The 10,092-nt window shown below is 45.2% G+C and overlaps 1 protein-coding gene across 1 annotated transcript in view; it reads right to left on the bottom strand.

The window, feature by feature from the left end:
• BRI3 (brain protein I3) overlaps positions 1-9,155 on the bottom strand; it is a 26,324-nt gene extending 17,169 nt beyond the window's left edge. Inside the window, exons 1-2 of the mRNA XM_019512888.1 lie at positions 8,917-9,155; positions 6,765-6,879 (exon numbers count right to left, since the gene is read on the bottom strand). Of these exons, the coding sequence (XP_019368433.1) occupies positions 6,765-6,879; positions 8,917-9,058 (257 nt within the window). The 5' untranslated portion in view covers positions 9,059-9,155. The remainder of the gene's footprint in view (positions 1-6,764; positions 6,880-8,916) is intronic.
• Between the last annotated feature and the right edge of the window lie 937 nt (positions 9,156-10,092).

Genomic DNA, 10,092 nt, shown 5'->3' with positions numbered 1-10,092 from the left:
GGGGGGGGGGGGGGGGACAGAGAAGGCCAAAACGTTCATGTCTGGGAGCTGTAAGTTAGATTCTCCAATCTCCGGTTAAGCACCTCATTATAACAAGTCTCATTTATGGAAGCACTGAGAACTCACAAGAACTGCTAGTCAATGGCAATTGCTTCAGGGAGTTTTGAAATTTAACAAAATAGGAAGGAGTGGCCTGGCTATATGGCATATAGTGTCTGTGTCTCTGTGTGCAAAGACCTCTATTCTGGCCTTAAAAATATATGTATTAGGCCTGCATTTTCTAGATTGACTAGTCAATTGGAGTGCTTCAGTTTTTCAGGGTTGAGCATCTATCTGCTCGCTAAAAGAGAAAAAAGGTCAAGCCCCCTTTTAGCCCGCTCATGTTATTCACTTAAGGTAATGAATTTTCAAGAGCAACATACCCTCTGCTTCAGATATATGATACATACTAAGTTTAAAGTCTTTGCATGTCCCGATTGTGTGATCTTAGCATTATATTAATAGTATTTTTTCCTCATTCACATGCATTCAGTGTTCCTATCAGACATGCAGGCACTTATTATGTAATAAGTGCTGAGAATACCATTTTAAAACATTGTTTCCATATCCTTCCATAACTATACATCCATTTCTCTCCACACTTTGAGACCTTTAGGCCATTCAAGGCTAGATCAAAGTAAGGAATACAAAACAGATACAATGATTAAACAAATACAATGATCAAACAAATCTACCTTGATAGATCTCATGCATTTCTGGTCAGCCCTGAATGACTACAAGCCCGAGACTGGATAGTTGCAGTCTAAGCTCTTGCAATTAACCCTCTTAAGAGCCAGCTTGCAAGGGCTGATTCTGCTGCTCAGCAAGTGTCCTTGCTGCATTAACTGAGTCTTGTTTTGAGCTTCCCCATCCTCACCCTCTTCTCCCCCTCCCGAGTTATTTGGAATACCTCTTTACCGCTGCAAACGGCACAATATTTTACTAGGAAAAAAGCAGACATAGCCATACCCAACCTCTGACACAGAACTGGCAGCTCTGTCAGTGGCAGTATAAGACACTGGAAATGTCAAAGCATCCCAGTGCCGGGAACAGAGAAGAAACATGGATGTGGCTCCCAGTTAGGTAGCTAAGCCAACTGCATTTGGCACTTTGCCACTGGGGAAGCAGAACGGGAGCAGACCATGCTGGGTGGCCTCCCCTACAACAAGCCTATTATTTCAGGGTCAGCTCTTGTAACAGAGGCTTGTCTGTAGCAGTATGCTCACTACATAGCTACTATGTGGATATTTCTTGACACCTGTTGGTTCAATGTCACCATCTAATTATAAGTGAAGTGTGTCTATGCAGTCACTGCCTTGTCCTAGCCAGTTGCTCAATTTAGAAGGGGAAACTACTTCAGGAGTCACAGATTGCAAGGAATTTAGCATTTGTTTTACGTGTACTACCTGAGCCACAGGAGCAGAGGGACTTACTGTACTCAAATCAGAAGATTTATTAATCTGACTAAAAGTAAATTTTGTCCTACAGCATAAGCAGCTTTAAGGTGATTTAAAAACTACACCACTTCCCAAATCTAAAAAGGGAAGGTTTATTTATACTGCACACCGCATCTCAGATTTAGGCTGTGCTACAGCTGCTCATGCAGTGAAGAAAAGTCATTTCATTTCAAATGCCTGTCAATAAGGATAATTAAACATTTAGATAAACATTATCTTGAAGTCAAGGCTCAGGATATCAGTATCTTAAGGACACACAAGGGGCCAGAGCTCCAGGAGCAAAGGATTCCAGGTACACATAAATTACTCCCCTTTAAATAACAGCATAGTACTTTTATGCTGAAGGCTGAATTAAGATATTTGAGAATTTGTTGTTTACTACCCATCTCAATCAGCTTCTTCTTTACCCCTTAAAAAGCAGAGAGAGATGCACAAAGGCTGTCAGGTAACCAAAGAGGCTGTGTTTGGTTCTCCCAAGCAGGGAGGGAACTTGACTTCTGTGCAGATTTCCCCATGACTGAAAGCCAGGACTACCTGCATGCATGCTGTTAGGGCAAGATTCTAGGACACCAGAATTGTTAAAAGAGGAATGAGCACTATGGAAAACCCATGCACTGCAGCCCCTGAAGAGACAACTTCCGTGGCTTCAGTCCTCCCTGTTTAACTCCTCGGCCGCTTTGCCAAGATGTTAAATGCATGAACCAAACACAACGGTCTACGTAAGGAGGACTCAGGCTGCTTGGTACAGAACAATTCTTAGCATCTAATTTCTCATATGCCATCAAATTAGTATGAGCTCTGGTTACTTATGCCATGAGCCAGATTCATACAAGGACCCAATAGGTAAAAAGCTCTTTTGCCCTCTGTACAAACTTGCCGTTATACACCGATACCTGGACAAGGGTCCCTCCATTGGCTCAGGCATTCTAGTATCCAGAGAAGGGAATCATTTGCATTAAAGCCTGGGAGCCGAGTTCTAAAACTGTATTTTTATAGAAGCCTATTAAACAAGGCATTTGTGCAATTAACCAGGCCTGTCTGAAAGACTTTTATTAGCAAAATACCCAACTATTTAATTTATTCCTCTTAAGCCAGATGGTCTCAGAAGAATGCAAATCCCAGAGGAAAGTTCTGAACTGGCTGTGCTCAGCTGTCACTTGTGACCCAACTGAGTTTTACCACCCACTCATCTGTCTCTCTATCAAATCCTTCATATCCACTGTTATAAGAAAGGCACAAACCCACTCTAGCGTTCTTCCTAGATTACCACTCTAGTGTTCTTACTGAATTAACTACAATGGCTGGATTTGCTACATCAACTTTCTTTGGCTAGACTTTGTATAAGACTTCAGTATATTCTGTGTTCCAACTGTTGTGGCCAAAATGTAGCAAAGCACCACTGTTAACACATAACAGGGATGTATCAGGCTGTACAGTACAGCACAAACTGAAATGTATGCAAAACAAATTGAAAAATGTGTGTTTTTTTCTCAGTCAGGTCTTGTTTTTGCTACAGTGCAGCATCCCCTATTGCTATATTAACTGCATCAATAACAATCTTACATGGAAACCTGGAGGTGGTTTCACTCACAAAACACAACTGCATGTTTATTATTGAGTATCAGGTGTTATTAGAAATGTGAACTTCACCCATTTCCCTAAATGTGTCTAAGAACATTTAAAAAGAGCTAAATCCCCATTTAACTTCTTGAGTTTTCAACTTTGATCTTTGAGCTAAATCAAAATACATGCCATCTTTATTGGGACAACAGGCCAACTTAGCCCCCAAGTGGGGTCCAGCAGTAGCATTCTGGCTACAAGGCCTTCTGCTGCCACAAGAGCTGGGGCTGCAGAGAGCAACTGGGGCTAGTATGAGAATTGCCGCACTCGTCCTTAAACCAGATTTGCACTGCTTTGGAAAGGCAGCAGGTACAGGATCCAACCCAGGTTACAACAGAACAGGCATCAGCAAGCCTTAGACCAGGAAAAACAGTCACAATTTTTTAGATTTAACACATGCAGGCAATGCAAACTGCTTTTCACACAAAGAAATATCCCCTGTTGTTTGCCCCACCCAAAAGCTGCAATACCGGAAAAATGAAAGTGAAACTAACTAAATAAGTCTCTCGATTTCATTTTCCAACATAAATATTTAAAACAAAAAACCCACACGTGGCAAGAATCTGCAGCTGTCAGGGCAAGCAATTCTTGGTCATAAAACAGTTTAAAAGCAGGATTAATTAAGAGTGCTCCCTTAAACATCTTTTCATTTGAAAAGGGATTCCCCAAAAAGCTTACTGGTCAATAAAAATCTGCCTGGTTTTCTACTTGCATAGGATTCTACAGATTGGGGTTAGATTAGAAAAGGAGAGAAAATAGGTGGTTGTATGTTTTCTGGGCCTGAGCCAACAGGGTTGGGGGCCTCTGGATTTACAACAAAGCAAACAGGGACTGTATGTGTAGGCACTGGAATCAGCAGTGGCTCCATGCAGCTTTAAATGCACTGACCCAATGGAATTATGAATATTTGGCTGGCAAAAATGCTCTCCCATGCCTAGGCCAGAAGTAAAATGCACAAGAGAATCCCCTCCCATTTTGGACAGTGTCTGTATACCTTCAGAGGGTGGGAGAATTTCCTATATACTTAACCAGAAACACACACACACACACAGACCACCACCAACCACTTCTAGATTCTGGCCACTTTAATTTTAGGCTGCCACGTTCTATAATACTAGGCTATGTTAACCTGTCATCCCAGGATAATTACTCATGAGAGCGAGACATGTGCCAGTGAAGTAGAATATGATCCAGAAGGCAGACAAGGACTGCATGTACTTGATCTTCACAGGAACATTTTGAGTGGAGGTAATTTCTTTCAATTTGCATAGGCAGTCTTTCCTGACACAGTACCAAGGAAGTTGCATCCCACAACTATATATGAAGACAAAAATTCACAAGCTGGTAGTAGCACTCCTCAAAGTTCAATTTCCCCAAGGCTGCAACAAAAAAGCTACAAACATGAATCATTATGTGGTTTATCTTCCGATGGCAAGCTCTTTCTGGTAATGCCACTTAAGGACAATGATGAAGGTGAGAGAGAAAAGCTGGCTTGGCCCTTTTTTTTTTTCTTTTTTTTTTTTTTTAATAATCCATAAGTTTTTTGTAATATAATAGCCTGGTACCCTCTTAAGCATCCCACGTTATTCAACCCAATGTACAATGTAAATAAATATATCATTCCACATATAATGTACATCTCCAGGCCAGGGAACTAAAAGCAGCATTACTGCAGAGTTTTTCAGAAGTCAGGCAGGAGGATTCAAAGCTCTGCTCCCAAGCTACAAAGAGGCAGGGAAGACCAAATAAGAAAGTATTAGTCGCCTTAGCACAGGACTTCCTCCCCTACGCTTCTTAAGTGGGTTATGTTTTATGTCTATCCCTTTTTTTTGACCTGTGCTTCAGATACAATACTATCAATTCTTTGGTTAGTCAAAGCAGATGCAGCCTGTTGTCTTCTTCAGCTCTATCACAAACCATCTGATGCCAAACACAATAAGGTTTTGTCCAAGCTCCCCACTGCAACATTGCAACCACTGCAACATTGTTGACATTGCATAATGTCAACACTATCAGTCATATGGTTAACAGGGGTCCCAGGGATTCATTTCCTGGGAATGCATTCCCAAAACAACCAACCTCCTGCACAACACAGGCAACAGAATTAGCCAGTAAATCTTGCACCACTCTCTACTTCAGCTAGAGCATCTTTTTAAAATGCTATCCAACCTGTGTTTTAAAGAGACTTCAGGGACAGAATCTACCATATCCCTACGTAACAAGTCATACTAGTTATCCTTCTATTAAATACACATTCTAAAAGCCTCAATCCTTTCTATCCATCTTCCCAAAGACAAGCTTAAACCCCTCTATCCACCAAAGCCAAAAGATGCCTCAGACCACATCATTTTGACACTGTGGCAAGATTCATTCATCACCCTGAAACTTAATACCATTCAGGGTATTCTGGTGGATGCCACTCCTAAATGCCTGTTTTCAGAGACGATCCGAGCAGGGTGCAGGGCCCAGGGCAAATCAGCCTGCGCAGGGCCCCACGCCCAGACGCAAGGAAGCTGGCAGCAGATTCAGCAGGGGGGAGGGGGGGGGGCGGCACCAGAAGCAAAGCCAGCAGCAGCACAGAGTCACCGCACCAATCCACCTGGCTTTGTGGGGCCCCCTCAATGCACGGGGCCCAGGGCGATCGCCCAAATTGCCCCCCTCTAGGGATGGCCTTGCCTATCTTCAACAGCTTCAGAAGCATTCAGCCCTGCAGAGTGCTAAGTACAATTCCTATTCACCCCTACTGTAAAATAAAGAACTGTAGCCCTTTTCACTGTGCTACAATCAGATCCTAAGACTGATCCAAAAAAACACATCATCCAGAAGCAATCTGGTATCTCTCCTCACTTAACACCCTCTTTCTGTTCTATTCTTTTGCGGCAGGAATGGATAGAATTGAACAAAAATATTACAAGTAAGAATACAAATGGACATATAGGGTTGCATGCTCCCCATCTTATTTTCTAGGATCTTATTTTTTACCACTGCTCTTGCTAGTTTCCAAAGGGCAAATTGTGAGAGTGTTTGTTTGTTAATTAAAAAGGAAAAAGCTTGCATCTGTTTCCTCTGAATCTCATGTCTCATCTTGGATTTGCACCAACTCGTGTCTGTTAATCTACCAATTCTTCTGCAGCAAGTAAACCTCCCCTCTCTTCAAAATGTACTTCTCTTAGCCGGATAGATGTTTCAGCAATTCAAAAGTGCAAACCCATACTAAAGTAGAAAACTGCCCATTCTTGGGCATTGGTTCAATAGTGACAGGGAATGGACATTTCAGGTTTTCTTAAGAGCTATGCAAGCTACGCAAAAGTCTCAAACCAAATGTATGGAACAAACTTCTCCCCCCCCTCCCCAAACACTGGCCAAGACCTAGACAATTTTTTCTATTAAAATATTGCTCAGGCTACAAAAAACATTATTTGCCCTCCATGACAAAAAATGGATTTATACTGACACAAATCTATTTCTCTTACCAGCAGGCAAGCACTTCTGACAGGCTGAGTCAAAGCATCTGACTTAATTACTTAATTCAACTAATTCAGTAATAATATCCATTTAAAACTAAAGTACCTCATTTTGAGGACAGACGTATATAAATAGGACTGAATTTATTTAAAAAAACTGAGCAAGTGAAAAGAATAACTTTACCTGCAGGCAGGACAGCCTCCAACTACTACAACAGAGGTGGTGGTAGCAGGCTGCTGAATGATGGTGTACGTATTGGGATAGTTATGCTGCGGCGGGCCTGACGGAGCACCATATCCTAGAAAAAAAAGAAATGCAAGTGAATTACTGGGTATGAAATCTTCACATATTTAAAACAAGAACCAGAAGGGGCAGCAAAAATTCCATCAGCCAATGATAACATGGGAAACAAGGTCCATCCTTCCACAAAGGAAAGACACCAGATGCTAGAGTATCTGGTTAAAATGAACAAAAGGACTTACCATCTGGACAGGACTCAAAGAACTCAGTGTGCAGCAAGACTGACTCCTGAAGTGTTTGGGTCAGGATTTGGGAGCTCATACACAACAGCTTGTATCAAAGGTTGAGCTAGAACACTTAAAACACCACATCTCCTAGCAAAAGGACTTTACAGACCTGAATATGCAATGCAACTTCAGCCCAAACTGCACAGAAAGCTAATAATTAACTTCAAGCACTCAGCTTGAAAAGTCTTCAAAATGCTATCAGAAAAGAGGAAGGGGGGGGGGAAAAGGGAACACAGTTCAGCTGAACAACAGTCACAACTTTCAAGTCTGGCTGTTATTTATTAGCTATCTGTCCCACCAAGGCACACATACCAGTTGAGACAAAATGTGCCCCTCTCTTTCTAGCCAGATACTTTCTAGCCAAGTTAAACTGCAACTAATACAAAACACAGGGGAGGCAGGATACAGTGAAAAGGAAATAGAGGAGCACAATAAGAAATGAAGTCTCCTGGAAAACCCAATCAGCCCAACTAGTATGCAAACTGTGTTTTTAATATATGTATTTACAAGCATAAACAACTTTACAAATAGTTACCGTGCATCCATTAGAAAAGCAATGACAAACTCTATACAACAATGTCATCAATGTATTACCAAATCGGAGGGCACACCCAAGGCACATTTAATAAACTCCTCAGAATAACTCCACTTCTGCTTTCTTCCCTAGCAAATCACAGAAAAATATACTAACTTAGTGGCGGTGGTGGGGGATGGAGGGCAGGAATCAGTGACTGAGAATAACAGTTGGGTTTTTTGCAGGCAAGTACACTCTGAACTGCTATGTATCATCTTTAAGCTCAACTTTTTGAGATTCAAGCACAAGCACCAAAAATCAAGCGGACCAAATCACAGTTCACAATGTCAAGCATGTCCTTGAATCTTTACAGGATCAGAGCCCAAGTCTAAGCACATGATTTTTCCCTTTGAACCTAATCACTAATTTTGCAAATGGGAGGGGGGGAGATGATCCAAGATGAAAAGCTGCCAATGATGTTGTCTAGTTTGTGTTTTAACTAGATCAAAGTGCCACCAACCTCACAGCCAAGACGGTGGACACGCTCACCTGCTGGGGATCCAACACGAGTGCATTTACATGAGCGCGGACATGCAAGCAGAAGGTAATATGATGGAGGTGGCTTTGGAAAGAAGGAATCAAAATTCAAGTGCTACCACGAGTCTCTGCGCACTGTCCCAACAACAGCACCCCACCTCAAACCAACGGCAGGCTCTGACCTGCACAGCAACTCGGTGATTAAGGAGCATCTTCCAGAAAGCAAAGCACAACTGCAGCGAGGTAAAGGAGAACACCCCTCCTCAGCAGCAGTCTCAAGCAGGGGGGGAAGGCAAGGTACTGGGTATCACCTGTAACTTCACCACCAATTGCTCTATACTCCAGGCCAAGCATTCAACATGGGCAAACCAGTGACCCGCAGCCAGGGCACCGCAAGCCCCTGTGGTGCCCCCAGACCCCCTCAAGGGTGCCAAGCAAGCGTGATGCACAACACAAACCCGAGGATTTCAAAAGAGGAGTGCACAGCGCTAAAGCAATGGCAGTCTTTCCTGCCCAAGCTCAGAGGGTTTGGACCCAACCTCGTGCAAGCCCCCAACAACGATGAAGCTATAACCGTGCCGCAATCCCGGGACCCAAGGAGCGGCTCTCTTCTACTCCGCGATTCCCTGCGGCCACAACAAACACCCGGCACTTCCCGAGGGCTGGAGGCGGGCTGAGGGGCAGCCAGGCCGCGGGGCGCTGCTTTCCCGAGCCCCCAGCTCCCCGCGCCCGGACCCGGGCCCGGGCCGCCACCCACCTGCCGCGGGGTAGGGGTAGGGCGGCGGCGGCTGGAAGCCGGGCTGCGCGCCGGGGATGGCGCCGTAGTTGCTCTGCCCGTAGTCGTGCGCGGCCGGGCTGTAGGCGGGGGGCCTGTCCTGCAGCAGCGGCTTGTTGTCCATGCTGGGACGAGCCCGGCCCCGCTCAGCGCCCGACCTCCCGCCGCAGGCGCCTCATGCAGCTCAGTGACCCCCGCCCCGCTCAGCGGCAACGTGGTGAAGGCAGCGGCGGCGGCTGCTGCTCGGGGCTGGTCACAAGACCCAGCTCATGTGACGCGGCTCCCGGCGGGGCAGGAAACCCCGCCTCACGCGGCCGGGCCGGGTCGGGCCCAACTGCGCCGCGCGCGCCGCCCACCTGTTACCGCGCACGGCCCAGGCCTGAGGAGTGGCGCTGGGGCTCGCCTTCAAAGCAAGGGGGGGGTCAGTTTCCTTTGTAGTAATGGTGACAAAAGGCCTTATCCAGGCCTCTGAGGTTTTAACAACCTCACTTGTCCCAAGGGCCCTCCCCTGAGGTGGCCAGCTGGGTCTGCGCACAATGAAAAGATCACCAGCTCGGGACGGAGGGATGGACCTGAGGGAAGGGAGGGGATACGGCTACTCGCTTCGCGTCGTCGTTACGTTCTTGAAAAACGACGTTCAGGGAATCCAGTTGCGTCACAGTAGCGATGCCTGTAGGCCGCTGCAACCAAACAACGTCACACGTGAACCTCGCAGGACTTTGAACGAGCGTCTTGCCCAATAGAGCCGCCGGGGTGTAATCATCACGCTAACCGGGACGACGTAAAGTGAGGAGTGCCTGTGTTTGGAGACAGCCCTATATGCAGTGGTGTTAAGGTGATGCAGCCGCGAGGGTCTAGACATTACGAGAGGGAAGAGGGTTTCTTGGGGCGAGATTTTTCATCAGGCCAACTGTGTAGTAGGGATAAAGTTAGATGAGCTTTCGAATGTAAACCGTTCTGAGGAGGCTTACTTTTGAAAGCTTGTCTAAGTTTATCCTCAACTACATAGTTGGTCCAATAAACTGCATCACCCTAAGAAAACCTTGCCTGTCCCTGTATGCCAGCAGAAGCTACGTGATTTCGGCAAGCTCCATACGAGGGTAAAGTCAGTCTGCACGAACCCCACTGCAGAACGGTCGCATCAGAAGAAAAAATGAG

This window comes from Gavialis gangeticus, unplaced genomic scaffold (genome assembly GCF_001723915.1).
Source record: "Gavialis gangeticus isolate Ggan-Ray unplaced genomic scaffold, GavGan_comp1, whole genome shotgun sequence".
NCBI classification, from domain to species: Eukaryota; Metazoa; Chordata; order Crocodylia; family Gavialidae; genus Gavialis; species Gavialis gangeticus.
The sequence above is the reverse complement of the archived record's forward strand: the minus strand, read 5'-3'. Positions and strand labels throughout refer to the sequence as shown.